Source organism: Carassius gibelio, chromosome B9, assembly GCF_023724105.1.
Source record: "Carassius gibelio isolate Cgi1373 ecotype wild population from Czech Republic chromosome B9, carGib1.2-hapl.c, whole genome shotgun sequence".
NCBI lineage: Eukaryota > Metazoa > Chordata > Actinopteri > Cypriniformes > Cyprinidae > Carassius > Carassius gibelio.
This window is the reverse complement of record NC_068404.1, coordinates 3,509,635-3,527,226: the sequence shown is the minus strand read 5'-3', so window position 1 is coordinate 3,527,226 and position 17,592 is coordinate 3,509,635. Positions and strand designations below refer to the sequence as shown.

The 17,592-nt window shown below is 35.2% G+C and overlaps 2 protein-coding genes across 8 annotated transcripts in view; both read right to left on the bottom strand.

The window, feature by feature from the left end:
• Positions 1-2,945, bottom strand: part of LOC127964624 (formin-like protein 2) — a 67,501-nt gene extending 64,556 nt beyond the window's left edge. For 3 of the 6 annotated variants that reach the window (XM_052564886.1, XM_052564881.1, XM_052564882.1), the window contains exon 1: positions 2,545-2,933. In XM_052564886.1, the coding sequence (XP_052420846.1) occupies positions 2,545-2,658 (114 nt within the window). In that variant the 5' untranslated portion in view covers positions 2,659-2,933. Of the gene's footprint in view, positions 1-2,544 lie in introns of all 6 variants that reach the window. The other 3 variants (XM_052564884.1, XM_052564885.1, XM_052564883.1) reach the window with 2 other exon arrangements.
• A 1,677-nt stretch (positions 2,946-4,622) lies between these two features.
• LOC127964623 (myosin light chain kinase, smooth muscle-like) overlaps positions 4,623-17,592 on the bottom strand; it is a 94,126-nt gene continuing 81,156 nt past the window's right edge. For both annotated transcript variants that reach the window (XM_052564879.1, XM_052564880.1), the window contains exons 19-32: positions 15,737-15,784; positions 14,632-14,759; positions 14,236-14,389; positions 11,944-12,249; positions 11,368-11,400; positions 10,704-10,794; positions 10,355-10,558; positions 9,540-9,757; positions 8,829-8,952; positions 7,650-7,802; positions 7,347-7,470; positions 7,109-7,199; positions 6,083-6,205; positions 4,623-5,424 (exon numbers count right to left, since the gene is read on the bottom strand). In XM_052564879.1, the coding sequence (XP_052420839.1) occupies positions 5,171-5,424; positions 6,083-6,205; positions 7,109-7,199; positions 7,347-7,470; positions 7,650-7,802; positions 8,829-8,952; positions 9,540-9,757; positions 10,355-10,558; positions 10,704-10,794; positions 11,368-11,400; positions 11,944-12,249; positions 14,236-14,389; positions 14,632-14,759; positions 15,737-15,784 (2,051 nt within the window). In that variant the 3' untranslated portion in view covers positions 4,623-5,170. The remainder of the gene's footprint in view (positions 5,425-6,082; positions 6,206-7,108; positions 7,200-7,346; positions 7,471-7,649; positions 7,803-8,828; positions 8,953-9,539; positions 9,758-10,354; positions 10,559-10,703; positions 10,795-11,367; positions 11,401-11,943; positions 12,250-14,235; positions 14,390-14,631; positions 14,760-15,736; positions 15,785-17,592) is intronic.

Here is a 17,592-nt window from a genome sequence, read left to right as displayed (position 1 = left end):
TAGTATACATATTGTGATGATGTAAACAATCAAGCAGTTTAGACTGACTTAACTTTATGTGAGTATACTACAGGTAAAGTTGAATATACTGATATGTCCAACTGTACAGCATATATAGCACTTTGCAATAATATACTTTAGATCTTGCAAAACAGAGCTGGGATTTGCTTTATATATATATATATATATATATATATATATATATATATATATAGTTCCAAAATTTATGAAGAGTTCATTTGCAAAAAACATGTTTTTCTTTTTCTTTTTTTTATCCTGCATTCCAATTAACATCAATCAAACTGAAGTTGGTTTGTTTTGATTAAATAATAATAAACAAAAACATACAGCTAACTAACACAATAAAACACCATTAAAAACAAGATTTCTGTATATTAATCAAATCTGTCTGTTTTTGCTAATACACTCATAACTTGACATATATTGTCAATAATACGGTTTAAATTATGCATTATTATTATAATATATAATCAAATATATTATAAACAACCAAGCAGTTGAGATTTTCTAAGTGATATATATTGTTATACATGAGTAGGTAAAATAGGACATACTCATAGCAGTTGGAGTTATAAATTGCTTTTATTTTTACAAATATTTTTAATGTTGTGATATTGAGCTTTACAAAACCAGTTTATAACTATTTGTATGACAACTCTGTTACTATTTGATGTGTACCTAAATGTTACTCAGTTAGAAACAGAAAATGTTTCTAAATACCTTCTTCCAAACGACCACAGTTTAGTTTGTTCCAAATATATACTACATAAACACTACAGTTTGGTGTTTTATTTTGAAACGATGACCATTTGGCTGTACATGTAATGCATTACCCCTTACTTTAATATATTACACTTAAAACAATAACATCTTTGGCCAAAAATTGAAGAACAATGATCATGTAGTCTTCTGTGATTCTCACATACACAGAGAAACATGGTTATTATTATTAATAAGACGCAGATCGTGATGGCTAGTCAAGACGATGGCATTCCAAAGCAGTGCTCTCTGAGACCATGAGAGACAGGTGATCTCGAAACACACAGATTGGGAAAAAAAAGATGCTGGAAGCAGACAGTGACGTCCGCCATGACAGAGCAGGATTCACGAGGTGCGGATGCGATTAAACCACCACGAATAAAGACACACACTCAGGGACTCCAGGTGGCCAAACACATAGAAAGTAAGTGAGAAAGAGAGTGTTTTCTCCCTAAGGATAATCGATGGAACGACTCATTTGGCCTTCTCAATTGGACAAATAACCACAGCCTGAGGATCTGAGGGACAAAACTCCCCCAATTCCACCACTAGCTGCTCTCCAGCTCTCTGAATGAGTGTGTGTTCATTGAAAGGGGTTGTCTAGTGCTAGTGAAGCATTAGGTCTGACCTACATTTATATGTCCCCATAAAACCAGGTCTAGCACACTTCAGGTAGCTGCATATTAATCGAAGACATTCCTCGCATTCTTCAGACACACACGGAGGCAAAGCATCACAGATTCCAACTTCATGACATCATTTCCTGTGCCATAATTGAGTCAGCATTAAGCTAAAAAGAATGGAAACAGCCAAGACAATGGCACATGATGCTAGAGTTTAAATCAGTGATGACATTATTATATTATTATATTAAATAACACATACTTGAATATCTGACATATGGATAATTATCAAGAAAAAACAAATCTGCAGCACTCTCAGCCCCAAAGACAGAACGATTTATGTCTTTACGAACACAATAACATCAAACTGAAATATTAATAAACACAGTTCATCTGCATTTGTTCTTTCATCCGAGCTGAAGTTGTTTACAACAGGTGACTGAACATCTCTGAACAAAAAAACCCAGAGACACACCTGCATTTCAAACAAAAAGTACCATAGCCTTTTAGTACCATGGTATTCTTTGAAGTATAAAACTATTGGCATATGACAAGTGATGATTAAATTTAGTACCAGTAAAGAGTATATCAAAGTACTGGTATTACCATCAAATACAATGGGACAGTCCATCTCCAGTTTTATGACTAATGTACGTCCACAAAACTGATTTATAAACTTCTTTTAACAGACCAGTGTAAAGAATAGAATAGAATAGAATAGAATAGAATAGAATAGAATAGAACTAAAATGACATATCAAACCGCTTTATATGTCAAAAATGGATCCATATACTTGTGAATGTAAGTAAATAAAATAACTAGGCTACTATCACGTTAACAGAACAGAATAGAAGCAAAGTAAACAACTATTTACATGCATTCAAAACAAACTGATATACTTCTAAATGTAAATAAATAAAAGAACAACTACTACCCAGCTAACATAATTAAAGCCTAAAGTAAAATGGCAAAGTTAGCATCTTTTTCGATGTCTACAAACTTAATAGAATAGAATAGAATAGAATAGAATAGAATAGAATAGAATAGAATAGAATAGAATAGAAGTGCAACAAAGAAAGAAGTGAGAAGCCAGTGCAGATTTCTCTCTAGCTGTTGAGCTGATAATAGAGTCATTACAGACCAGGACGAGCGCAAATCTGTCCTCCAGCTCGGCCGGCTCGGGCATGGGCAGTTTGAGGGGCATGTGGTGTCCTCTGGGGTCCGTGTGTTGGTTCAAGCTCCCTGCGTTCCCCATCTCTCCTCCAGTATCGCAGTCCCACTCTTATTCTGCGGGTCTGTCCTGTGTGTGTCCGGTCTCCGTTATCACTGTCTGTGCGACTTTCTCTTCAACACTTCACTGAGGTCAGCAGCAGCAGGGACCGTGCGCAGCTGCATTATAACTTCACACAAATAACATGTCCTATTCGCGTATTGCACAATGTTTGCACCACTCCCAGTGAGATCTTCTGTTCTCCATGGTTCAGACTCCGAAACGAAGTTCAGCGGGACTCCGAGGCGCTGGCGCTTCAGCTCCGCCCCCCCGAGCGCGAGCGCACTTCCCAACACTGCTACAGCGAGGCTTTGCTCATTAATTATTCATGAGATTCGCTTGGGACAGTGGCTGATTAAATCACCGTAAAAACATTGTCAGCAGTCATTTGAATGATTGATTATAGTCAATGTACAACATGAGCAAATAAAATAGATAAAGGTAATTGTCTTCGCTCTCTTTTCTTTTTACAGTGATAACATTAGGCTACAGAATAGAGAACAATCAAGGGAAGAGAAACACGCAAGGGGAATTACAATCGAACAAACAAGTCAAAATTCTAAATATGGTACATAAATAATTAAAACACACATTCCTCGCAATTGTTTTCAACTCTAGCCGACAGCTTGAGGAAGACACCTGTGGAATCGCACGTCACCAAAGCTTTAAAAATCCTTATTCTGTAGCCTTGAAAATTGTAGGTTTAATTTAATTTAATTCGGAAAATAAGGCAATTGTGGCTTTTCATTGTTGTCTTTATATCTCACTTTTGCTCCCTTATTTTGTCTCCAAGAAGACAAAGTCTTTGCATTTAAATATACATTTGTTAAAAGTGAATTTGGACTCATAGATGGTTACACTGTTTGCCAACTACCTACTTAAGTCTTTACAATGATCCTTTCATCACTAGTCACCATGATTGAGTCATGTGATAATTGTATGGTTAAATGCTAATCTTTCTGTATTTTGAGACACATTGTCGAGCTCCATGTGTGGTATAGAGACCTTCATACAAGAGACACAGGCAGCCCACAGCTGCTGAAACCCAAGACCCTTAAGAGGTCTAAGGGCACTACAAGGACTTATAAAATGCCAAAAATAAAGGAGGAAGAATAAAATCTCTGTTGCAGGAAAGGTGATACAAAACTATTCTGTGAGCTAGATGAAGGACGCAGTGTCCTTAAAGTCCATATACTTCATACAGGGACACAAATGATCCCTCATTTTACACCATGTTTGCTGTCACACAGACAGGAGCTGAACTCATTCACATTCAGTCTTCTATTTCAAAGTAAACTCAACAATGGGACCTGAAATGTTGTGTGGATTACTTCTCTTCCCAGGACTCGGTTAAAGTCTTGTCTCTGTTGCAGAATTTCAGAATTGTGACCCGAATTTTATACCGTAAATATATCAAAAAAAAAATAATAATTTTATTAGTAAAATATGCATTGTTAAGATTATTATTATTATTTATTTATTTATTTTATTTTATTTTATTTTATTTTTTGACAACTTTAAAGGCGATTTTCTCAATATTTAGATTTATTTTAAATGGAAAGCTTATGTATTCAGCTTGATATATAAATCTCGATTAAAAAAAAAATAATAATAAATAAATAAATAAATAAATAAATAAAAAGGAGAAAGAAAGGGGTTTTATGGTCCAGGGTCAAAAATGTTGTTTTTTTTTGTCTAAAAATGAGACAAGACCACAGCTCCATCTAGTGAACAGTGAGACATGATGAGGTTACATTTTTACGCTTCCTTTATTTTGGAATTCGTTTAGTAAAATAATGTTTAATGAATTGTGTCCTTTAATATTTTCCTTAGTTGTATAAAAGCAGCAATGATGCACTAGATTGTCAGTCAGTCATAAAAAAAAAAAAAAAAAAAAAAAAAAAAAAAAACTTTCAAATGACTTTTTATGTGAGAACAACAATTTACAGTATGTTTGTGATCAGAATTTATTCTTTAAAAGTGAATAACTACATTTGTAGTGTTCTCATTACAAAGCAATCAAACATGAATATAAATCTAAAAAAAAGAAAAATAAAGAAATATAATCTACAGACATTCCTAATCAAATAAACATGTGTCTCCAAATATCTGCTGAGTGCTGCTACTGTGACAGATGGTGAGAGGAGGAAAATGTCTCCAAACAAACACACAACCTTACATGAGTTTACAGTGCTTAAATAAAGACAGGAAGTGCAGCTCAGCTCGACACAGTCACGAGCGATGGTCATCACACAAACACATGTGAGTTTAGAAAAGCTTGGTTGGAATGACAATGAAGAACAAGTGAAGTAATATTGATGTCATGTGATAAACAAATCCGATATCTGACTTTGGCTGTTGCATGAATACATAAAGAACAAACTGGAAGTGCAATGAAGGAAATCTGAGGTCTTCATCATCCTCATCATCTGAAAGTCCGAAAAATAGTGGGAATAAAAGCACCACGTGTGAAAGAGAGACATGACAAAGCGGTTGTCTACTCCTCCTCCTCCTCCTCCTCCTCCTCCTCTTCCTCTCCTGCTCCCATCACCTCCACGATGAGTTCGGCGGTGCAGGTGGCCTCCCCGACGCTGTTCATGGCCTTGCAGGTGTACTTTGCATCATCATCACCGCTGACCTCAGAAATAACAAGACTGCAATTTCCATCTTCATCATAATCGATCTGAAAATGGCGCGTCTCTTTAATCGGCTGGTCATCCTTATACCACACCACCTCAGGGTCAGGGTAACCTGAGAGCAAACAGTTACAAAATACACATATTCAAATATAAATAAATGCATGCATACCAACAGATTTTACGTTTTATTTAGCAAAGACACATCAAAACTGATAAAGGGATTTAGTTACACAACACTGCTGCTCTTTTGCATGAAGGTGTCCTCAAAGACACTAAGCAGCACAACTGTTTTCAACACTGATATTAATAATCAGAAATGTTTCTCGAGGAGCATGTTGTACTGATTTCTGAAGGATCGTCTGGCACTGAAGACTGGAGTAATGATGCTGTAAATACAGCTTCGATCACAGGAATAAATTACATTTTACATAAAGAAAATTATGGTATTGGAAGTGTAATATTATTTCATAATAATACTGTTTTTACTGCATAAAATACTTACTATTAAAAACATTAAAACATCTTACCAACCTAAACATTTTAGAAGTAGTGCACTTAAAGATGAAGCTTGTCTATGCCTCTAGTGGCACCAAATATAATGCAAAAGTACAAAAGGATTGTTTGAAATGCTATTCATAATATTTCTAGAATTGGAAAATGGCTGTGAGCTGTCTGTCATATTGGAAAGTCATCTTCAACATTTGCATTTTATTTCACACCACAGTTATTCACATTTAATCGATGCACCAGACCTTATCAATTTATTTCACCTTCAATTTTGCAGTCGAACCGAGCAGCACTGCCTTCCACCACCTCGACGTCTTTAATAACAGAGCTGAACGTGGGTTTCATTAGAGGTTTCTCCACCAATTCAGCAGAAAACTGTTTATCCTCTGTTACGACAGACAAATACTCCACTTTAATACAAGACATATACTGTAGTATGATAACTCTCTGCAGTTGTAACAGTACTAATAACCAGGTTAAACATCTCATACATTTCATTTCAGCATGCTTAAAATGAAATAATAGAAAATAATAAAAAAAAAAACTGTTTGAAATTAAGTGAGAATTGGATGTAATATTTTTAGACACTTCACTGCATGTTGTTTATAATTAAATGTAAATGATTTAGAATGTATATTAAATGCAGTGTGTTCTTTTGACCTATTCAAGTTGAATTTAGGTATATTTTATTATCTCATAATTACTAATATGGTTAAAGCACCTTGCTGAATGTACGGATAAGCATTTAAGGTACACTAAAATATAATTTAATGTAATTTCAATTTAAAACGAGTATGTCACACATTCAAATATATTTGTGATTGCACATTTATAAACAAACTGTAAAATGATGAAATACATTTCAAATATGTTTTAAAATTCTAAATAACATGACAGTTAATATTATAATTACATTAACAATCTAAGATCTTTACACCAGCGAAAGATAAGGATACTAATTTAGAGCATGACAAAAACATCATTAAAAGATTATTTAAAATGAACAAAAATCTAAAAATGTCTTTTGAATTTAATTTTAATTGTTTGTAATTTTACTAAAATGGCACTTTTAAAAGCAATTTTAGCAATATTAATAAAAAAAAGCTCTACGTTTAAGTGGTCTTCTATTTAATTGATATATTATATTATATGCATAATTGAACACATTTTAAGATTGACATGCAGTATTTTCAGTAAGCACACTTCTCTATCACAAGGGCTTACTGTGATAGCAATTCACTGGCTGAGTCAGTATTAGTCTTGTATGCAAGGACAGAAACGTTGTGCACCTTCAGTGGGGGAGCCTTTTTTAGCATGAACACCCGCCAACAATGCCATGTTAGACAGTCGACCGATGGCTCGAACCGCATGCCCTGTTTTCTGGAGAAGAGAGAGCAAAAGACTTATGACTTTATATACAGAACTCACTGTATGATAAGAAGCTCATTTTAATCAGACTATCAACAGGCCTAATACAAGGAGAAAAACCAACATTTTATGTCAGATGATAATCGTTTAGCTCCTGACCTGCCACTTTCTTCTCAGAATGTATTTCTTCATCCTCTCTTTGGAAAGCTTCTTGACCTCCATGTTGGTGGTGTCCTGTTTGAGCCAGGGGTGCTGGAAACACTGATCACAGCTCAGGCGAGCTCTGCACACACACACACACACACACACGTTATGTTAATTACACTCTGAGGACAAGAAACTGATGAAACTGTAAAAAGAAGATGTGTTGCCTCAATCAGATGTTCAATCAGATGTTCAAAATGACTCGAGGACATTTTTTTGTTTTGTTTTGTTTTTCAAGTATTTTCTGAAGGCACTCACTTCATGTCTTTCTTCAGCAGGTTACTGATAAAGTCTTTGGCCTCGTCTGAGATCTCGTCAAACGCCTCGTCCTCAAAGTCCCAGGTGGCTGAGGTCACGTTAGACAGCGTCTCGTTATCATTGTCCCCCATGAAGGGAGACAAACCACTGACGCTAAAGAGAACAAGAAACAATCAAAGAACAAATAAGTAGAACTACACAAACCACACGCTAATATATCTGGCACTTAATATATATCAGATTTTCTAAAATGAAATATCGATAGTGAAATATTAGAAATAATACTGTACTTGCAGAAACGTATTATAATAATGAAATAATAAATGTAAACTGCACGACTATGTTTTTAACCCATTTAAGTAGATTTTTTTAAACATGCATTTTGTATTAAAGTCAAATGAAAGTTTTACTTTTAAAATACATTTTAAATCATAATATCATACATGATATGTAAAAATTGATAGCCTGAATGCACTGTAAGTCGCTTTGGATAAAAGCGTCTGCTAAATGCATAAATGTAATGTAATGTAATGTAAATCATTGTTTTAATAATCTGTCGTTGTGCCTTAAACAATGTTGACTAACGTACTAAAGCACATGTAAAGTGCTCGATTATGATATTAACTATAGTGTGATATAGGATATTATATTTAAAGTCAATTAAATTAAAATGTACTAATTGCAACTTCAGGTTTCTATAGAAATGACATTAAATTATATTTTAGTTACCTTGAATGCGTGTCAGTACATTTGACGAAACACTAAATATATATATATATATATATATATATATATATATATATATATATATATATATATATATATATATATATATATATATATATATATATTGAAGTAATTATGAAATTACAAATAGGGTTGCACTTGAGTCCTTAAGTGGGTCATTAAAATACTCTAAGGTTCAACTAATTGCATTTTGCATAAATTTAAACTATATTACATTTTAATTTATACTCTTTGCAATTCATGTTAATGCAGTTAAATGTCTAAAAACAGTCAACAATAGAAGTGTCGTACTCTCAGCTTATGTCTGCATTTATTCCACAGAATTTTACCATAAAATAAGCATGAGAACTTGCACTGCATAGAAAATGGGATAAAGTCTGCAGATGTCATGGTGATAAAGGTGATTTCTCTTCACAATGGTTGTGTACTCACAGGATGTAGCAGATGACTCCTATACTCCACATGTCTGTGGCGTAACTGATGGCCTCATAATTGATGACCTCCGGAGCCACAAACTCTGGGGTCCCGAACAGGACTTTCAGAGAGCCGGCGTTCTCTACAGCCAGACCAAGCACACAAAACAACCCACAGTTCCATTATTCCATTTTAGAACTAGACATGTTCTTAGAACTTCAATTTGAAATAAATAAATATATAAGTAAATGTTTTCAATTACATTTTCCAAATGTTAAAATTATAAGAAATTATAGTCAGCCTCGACCCAGCTTCCACTCCACAATATGTTTGATCATGCTCATTTCCCAAGATGGCTTAATTATTATAAAGAAGAAGAAAGTCAACAGTTATGTTGTTTGTAGACCATTTGGGATGATCACATCATGAGCAAATGGTGAGCGATTGTTAGATTGGGACAGGTGTGTGACACTGAGAACCATCTCAGACAAAGGGGTGCCAGAACTAAATTAACATACAGACTACAGCTTCATTTACATGAAGGGTAGTAAACTGCAAATCTTTAAAAGGTTAGGATGTTCTGGGTTCATTCTGACTCCGTTGAACCCAAGGTACTACATGTACTGTGTCACTGCTATGCTGCAATAAACATCTTCATCAAGATCTTCACCATCCTCATCACTATTTCTTACACTCTGTTAAAACACAGTGTGAGGGGTTTCTACTGACCCAGTCTGCGTGCCAGTCCGAAGTCAATGAGTTTGATTTTGCTGCCGGTCTTATTGACACACATGATGTTCTCAGGTTTGAGATCCAGGTGGACGATGCCTTTCTTATGGATGAAACTGACTCCATCCACAATCTGAAGCATGTATTTGATCACCTCTCTCTCCGTCAGCTCGAAGTCCTCGTCTATGATCCTCTCAAACAGCTCTCCTCCAGAGACCCTGAGGAACACATTCACATACAGTACGAGCTGTGAAATACTGACAGCCTCAAACAGAAATGTAATCATCTTTGACAAAACTCTGTTTATGTGCTATTTGACTTCATTTAGAAGTTCTCTGGGATTTCTTGACTTCAGATCTTCCTAGGAAGTTCAGGAATCGAAATGGCATGATGCTTTGTAGGGACACAAATGAACATGTAGAGCAAAATCTTATTTTACTGACTTTTCACTTACACATCTCCGGCTAACAAGACACTTAATCGCATCTTAATAACTTCTAAACAATATACTAATTAGTTCGGATATATCGGATTTAAACCAGTGTTTGCATAACAGTCAATAAGTCAATGAAAATAATTTCTATTGCAATTCTATTTAAACATTTGTGTTATATAAAGAAATGCATAAAAACTGTGTATTTAAAAACAATCACAATAATGCTAATAATTCAATGGCTATATCACTAAAATAATAGCATTCTTTTTTTGAGCTGTTGTTTACAGGCTTGATATGGTGAAAGCCAAAAAAACTAGAAAACAATAAATTCACATTCACTAAGTTAAGATTAAAGCTCATTAAATACATATACACTTACATTTCCAGCACCATTACAATGTCCGTCTTTCCCTCGAAAGCGTCTACACACTGCACAAGCTTTGGGTGACGGAGGTCATTCATGATCGCTATTTCCTGTCTGACATTGTCTTTTTCTTTGGCAGAATATGCTTTTATGAATTTCCCAGCCCACGCCTTTTTGGTGGATTTTTCTATCAGTTTGAAAACAGTCCCGAATTTCCCTCTAAAGAAAGAGAGAAAGAAAGAAGAATGAAAACATGCTAACTTTCAGATCCTGTTTTTGTTTTTTTGACAGATTATAGGACAACGGAAAAGTAGAAGGATGGCAGCAGAATGTCATTACTGTTTCAGTGTTATTTGATACTCACGTGCCCAGTCTGTCTTCCACATCATACAGGTCCTTCACCTTCACGTCTGTCCTGATCGTCACACTCCTGTAATCCGGCTCCTTCTCTGACTCTGAAGAGAGGGAATGGATCCCTATCATTCTGGACTGACTATAATCTGTCAAATTGCAATATTTAACTCTCATTTATCTCAGCTGATGGGGGTATTTGAAAAACCTTCCTGTAATAATTCAGAATGAAATATCACATTCTAACAGCACAAAACTAAAACACAAACATGTGCCTTTCATGAGAGAAATACACTTCGACATGATGTCAGACCTTTTGTAAAGATACCCCTGAAATTATTATTATTATTCAGGGATAATTATTAAAAAAAGTTATTTTTTGTAATTATTAGATTTGTTTATATTCATAAGGTCAAATGATTTGAAAAATGCCTCTGTTTAAGCAATTTATTAAAAGTAAAAACTTGAAAATAATTTGAACTATGCAATTGTTTGAGATTTACAGTGCAATGCTTTTCTGTATCTGACATACATATGTTGTATTTGACACGTATGGTTATATGTACAACCTCACCGTCTCATCTAATGAAAGGAAAGAAAAACAAAAACAAAAAGAGCAGAGAAACTTGACACTTACGATTTCAAAGATTACATTTCACAAACATGATGACACATACCATCATCTGAGGGCTCAGCTTCATCTTTATTTTCTGTAAAAGAAACAGCATTTTATTACAGCACATTTGTTTTATATAAATGTTAAATTAATACATTTTACTTCATTTTATTTATTAGCCTATTTTTATTTGAAGTTAACCTATTTAATCCCACTGCTCACAATAGTGACAGTAAAAATGTTACTTTAGTGCATTTTCTGTTAATATGGAAAAATAAAGTGTTACAATTTAACACTTTATTTTAATATGTGCCAGTGTCACATGGTTAGTGCAAACTGTCACATGACCAGAGCAGTTTATTTCCTGTGAACAGCTGATGGCTGCATCGTAGCTCCAAAACAAAAGGCTAGTAAAATATGTTAACATAAAGATTTTTGGTACACATTATCATTAAGGTTTCTAGTATTAATATGTAAATTCACAATTATTCAGTTTAGTTGAGTGTGGACATTAGGGGTTACTTATGACAAATCATTTTGATATTTTCATGTCTGAGCAAAATTTGGGATTAAATGAGTGAAGATCCATTCTTTGTGACTCCTGTAATACTGTTGATATCCTGAAGGTGGCGCTCACCCTCCTCGGCCTCCGGTCCCACCTGCACGGGCGCAGACTCAGCGCTGGGCTCTCCCACACCATAAATATTGACTGCCCTCACTCGAAACTTGTACTGTCTGTCTGGAAGCAGGTTCTGCACGTTATAGGAGGTGCTGTTACAGGACGCCAGATCTGTCCACTTCATGTCCACAGAGCTCCACATCTCCAGGTTGTAGGTCTGGACGGCGCTGCCCCCGTCGTATGTCGGCCCGTACCAGGACAGTGTGAGGCTGGACTTACGGATGTCTGAGGCTGCCGGGACACGGGCAGGAGGGTCGGGCTTATCTGGGAAGACCAAGACAGAAGCTGGATTGCATCCTAAAATTGACTAAAGTAGCCAGCTCACCCACATGTGCACTGCTTGCAGCCAGCATTTCAGCCCAGCATCGTGTGGACTTTCTATAAGTGGACTGTCAGTTTTGTCTGTAAACATGCACCTGAAACTGCCTGAGGTTTAAGGTCAAATGTCAAAACCATTTCTAATCCATTAATGCCAGGCAGTACAGCTCAGATTTCTAGCCATGCTCGTTCTATGAAAGTCAGTAAGTAACAGGTCAGGGGGAATGGTGATGAAGGGGTATTTCTACTGGCATTAAAAAATAAAATAAAAATGCATTACATATTTGTCAAAATATGACAAAGTGAGTGGGTTTATATTATGGTAAACAGTTTCAGTCTATTGTCTATAAATGTTCAGTCTGTAGTTTTACTAACTACTGCCATCCTCAATGTGGTCACTGTCACTGCTCTTTCATTCACAACATTTTTTTATTTAAAATGTTCTATTCAGCATTGTAATCAGCAAGTGGTGGACAACAGTGAAGTGTATTTACTTTATTATTGGACTTAAGTACATGTTAAATGTATCTGTACTTATTACCAAATATTGTTCCTTTGAAGATGTTGTTATTTTGAACTGATGATCTTTTCAGCTGCTAGTTTCAAATGATATAAACGAGCATGTTTGCATGGCATTCCTGTTAACACATTCTTTCTTAATGTGAATCTGTAAATCTGACAAAATCTGTCATTTTTTGTCACTAAATATTTACACAAATTTAGTTTTAATTTTATTTATTTTATTTTATTTTCAATCATTTGCAAACTTGAATTATCGGTAAACTAAATTGATTTCATTATTTTAACGCAATACATATTAAATGTCTGCACTGCATTTTTATCGACTAGTTCTGGCTAATGATGGTTGCAATTGCAAGTTATACAGTCAAAATTGTGAGTTATGAACTGACAATTGTGAGATAAAAAGAAAGTCCAAATTGTGAGATTAAAAAGTCACAATTATCTTGTTTAATTGGTGTTCTAACAAATCTCATCTTGAGTAAAACTCATTCTTGTTGACAAATGTTGTCTGCAATGTGTAAACACGATGGCTACTATAGCTCTAAATATGAACATTAAAATATTTTCATCTCACTTTTACAAAGACAGATTTAGAAGTCCTAAAAATAAATAAAAACTGAAATGCAAGCTCAAAATATGACGCAAACCTTTTTTTGTTTGTTTGGTGTGAAAGGGCTTTATTATATATTAAAAACATACGAGCAAGCCAAGTCCAGATGAGAAAAAGTAACCCAAAAGTAAAACAACACAGTACTAAATAAAAAGTAGCTACTGTAAGTAATACAATTAGTTACTTTTGTGGGGATTAACTTTATTATTAACTCAGTCTAATTATTGTAATGCAATACTTTTAAAACTAAAATTCCACCGCAATGAAAATCACATTATACTCGTCCCAAATTATTTTTAATGCACATAATGTCTTTATCCTGGGCTGGAACATTGTGTATTGTGCATCTTTCAGCACAACATCTGTCTTTCTGATCATATGCTTTATATAGCCTAGAGAGCTAAAAGATCACACTTTCTCTTTCCATTTGCTAATTTTTGTCAAACACTGTATTTCATCGAGGCAACTTTGTAAATGCCTTCAGTCAACTGTTTTGGTTTTGAACCGGGTGCAATACCTGTGAGTTGTTCTGTGCGCCTTACATTCTTACTTCACCCATGTATTAAATCAGTGTCCTTGAAAGTGTGCAGTTTTCTAACATATTTACTTTAACTTTCTTTGGTAATATCAACTTAATGTTTTCAGATGCATCTGAAATTACAAAAACATATGCATATATTTAATTGTTTGATCAAAATTATTGCTAAATTTGGTAGTCACTGGATATTGTTGGTTAATCCTTATTGGACCCCCCCCCCAATTCACCCCCCCCCCCAGTGTCCACTAGCGTCCACACTTACCTACTATAGTGAGGTTGAGTGCGGCCTGTCTCACGCCGCAGCTGTTCTTGAGCTCGATGGTGTAGCAGCCGCAGTGCTCCTGCTGGCCTTCTGTGATGGTCAGCTGACTGCTGCTGTCTGTGCTCACGATCGAGATGCCCTGACCTTCCTGAATCTGAAGGAGCGGAGGTGTGCATAAACAACACATACACGCGTGCCAGTTGCAGACATGGGCTACTTTGAACATTAGAGCTTACTAGTGTGATCATTGTGAAATAGCAGAATGTTGAAAGCATTGAAAACGGACTGGTGAGTCAGTGAATGAATGTGCATCTGCTTCTTTAAGTATGAGCATACAGAAGTGTTTCTCTCTCGGTCAGGGTTTCTGCACATGTTAAAAGTTGAAAGGACACTTACTGGTTTGCGGAACTTGAGCCAGGTGCAGCTGATGGGCTGAGCTCCAGTGAACCTGCACAGCAGACTGACCTCCTGACCCGCCAGGATCTTCATATCGTCTGGAAACTGCAGGATCTGAGGAGGAGCACCTGACACACACAGGCCACTTATACAGACAGCTTGGGCTCTGTTTATGTTTCACGAAGATCCATTTGCTCGCACAAGCAGATAGAAATGCATTGAACGACCCCACAGCAGACTGCATTTGTAGAAAATATAAAAGTGAGATTTAAAGTATGTGCCGCTATGAGAAGTTCACCTGTGCTCCCCCTGAAACACATCAAATCAAATGTGCTTGCAATTTTAAATGCACAAAAACTTCTGGGAAACTAAATGCTAAAAATACTTAAATGCTAAAACGGTTCCAGGATCAAACGTTTCAGTAACATTAAACATAAACATTCTTCTTACTGTAGATGCACAAACTAAATCATCATTTTGATGGAGGAACCTCTGCTCATACACTGCAATTCTAATCAAACTTTGTCAGTAACTTGGTTTACATTACAAAAAAAGGAAAGAAAATAAATCATTCAACTGGACAATAATAATAATAATAATAATAATAATAATAATAATAATAATAATAATAATAATAATAATAATATTATTATTATTATTATTATTATTATTATTATTATTATTATTATATAGTGTTTCCTCTTTGTAATTAAGATTAGTTTTGTTACCTTAATTAGTAGTTTTTTTATTCTTTTTTTAGGTTACACTTGCATGATTGCAATGCAATTATCCATTCAAGTACTGAGTAATATTAATTAATGGCATGTACCTACTATATGGCTAGGGTTAGGATTAGGATTAGGGTTAGGGTTTGCCTTAGGGTTACTTGTAAAGTTATTATGCATTATTCATTGTAATTATAATAGTAAGTACATGTCACATGTAACAAGGACACCTTGAAATAAAGTCTTATCTTTTTTACAACAAGAATCACAAAATGATTTTCTGTTGCAATCAACAGCATGCGACAGAAATACACACTGAAAGTAGTTTAACCCAGAATTGTATCTTTAAAGCATGGAGATGGTGATTGATTTGACCTTACCTTGTTTAGGAAGCGTTTTGGGTGTAGGTTTCTTTATTCTGGCCTCATCTGAAGTGAATAACAGAAGAAATAAACACAGATCAGATTATTACATGACAGTTAACAAAGAAAATAAGCTCGACATACAACCTCAGTCCAGAGAAGCGATTGTGAGCTCCAGGGGGTTTCTATAATAACCCCTATAAATACAACTAATTATATACTATAACACCTGAAAAGAGACAGAAATGTAAAAGTTTTTGGAGGGATGCTCATTTTTAAATCATACCCTATTTATTGCATCAAAGTTTGCTAATACTATAATAATGGGGTGGATAATTTTATCAGTTGTTTTTTATACATGCAAACATATATATTGCCCACCAAACGTGTTATCTTAGGATAGTCAAGATTAAAAAAGCCAGTACCTGACTGCCAGCTCCAGTGGAGCAGAAGGTAAAACGTTTATCATATTATATTGATGTGATCGACCCGGGTTCGAATTTGCCTTTTTGGCAATTTTTTTTTTTCTCCCTTTTGAAATTTCAAATCACATCAGAAAAGCATTTAGTTTCAATGAAAAATAAGTAAATAATCAAAAAGTTATGGGTAGGAGGCATCCATTAATAAGTTATTATTGCATTCTATTTTATAATGTACCACAATACTGAGGTGCAGATAATTGCCACTATTTGCAGTAAGTAGTATAAATAGCAGAAAATCCTGCTATTTTAACATAGTATAAATAGAATCTATAGATATTTGCACTTAGTGTAAACAGCCGCTGTCTTTTTTGATTATTACGTTACCAGACTAATGCCGGCGATGCTACAGTATGTCGGCCAGATGTTGATATTAAAATAAACAGAAACCTATAAATAAATAAAATAAACCAAAAGTATTTCAAATATTTTGGAAATAATGTAAGATAATGTTATCGCTGACCCTAAACCGCAGCTTCCTACCTTATTAACTTTCTAAAGTGTTAAGTTTAGCGGGAAAACAAGTAAAAAAAAAAAAAGCTTATAAGAGGCTGCATCTCGCGCTCTCGCTCACAACTCTCTGAAGACTCGTTCACTTTGGAAGCGTCTCGCAGCGATTATTTTCATACCACGGATGCTAAACATTCTGAATTATACATGCAGACATTCAAATGAGGAGTCTAGCAGCAAATTAGTCAATCGGAGAACAAATTTAAGTTTCGAACATGAAAAATTTACAGAGGTCCGGACCTCGGTGACCTCATAGCTGGCTACGGGCATGCAAGTCAGATATGGGGATTTATATGAATTGATGTAATCATGATGTTGACCAGCTGATGGTACTTTATCTTAAATTACTTTGCGTTTGATATACCTTCAGGTTTCAAATCTCACCCACACAAATGTTAACACTGACCAGTAGATCTGCTCATAGAGTATCTGAGACAACATGCTCTCTCACGTTTAGAAAACTTGAAGAAGGGAGGGCAGAATGAGAGGAAAGGAGAGATGTTTTTCTCTGGATGTTCTAGGAGAGATCAGCTGCTAAGGTTCTGTGCTCTTTGCCTTTTTTGGTCATACTAAAAATATCTCCAACTAGAATCCAGGAAATAGCTTTTGGCACTATTTATTTGACATCTGATCGCTGTCATGAAACAATGTGATGGCAAAGCCAATAAACACAAGCCTGGAGCTGCAGCGGTGGCAATGAAGATATTCTGATCTGCAGCGATGTCAAACTTCGAAGGAGTTTTTCTGTCAGTTGTAAGACATTCCAATCTCATCCCTCTCTGAGAGGCCATTCTCTCATTCATTTCTCTCTTTCTCTCTAGCCGTGGAAATGAAAACATCCTCTTTCCAACACAAAACTATTTTTGTTTCTGGCTCAAAATGGCC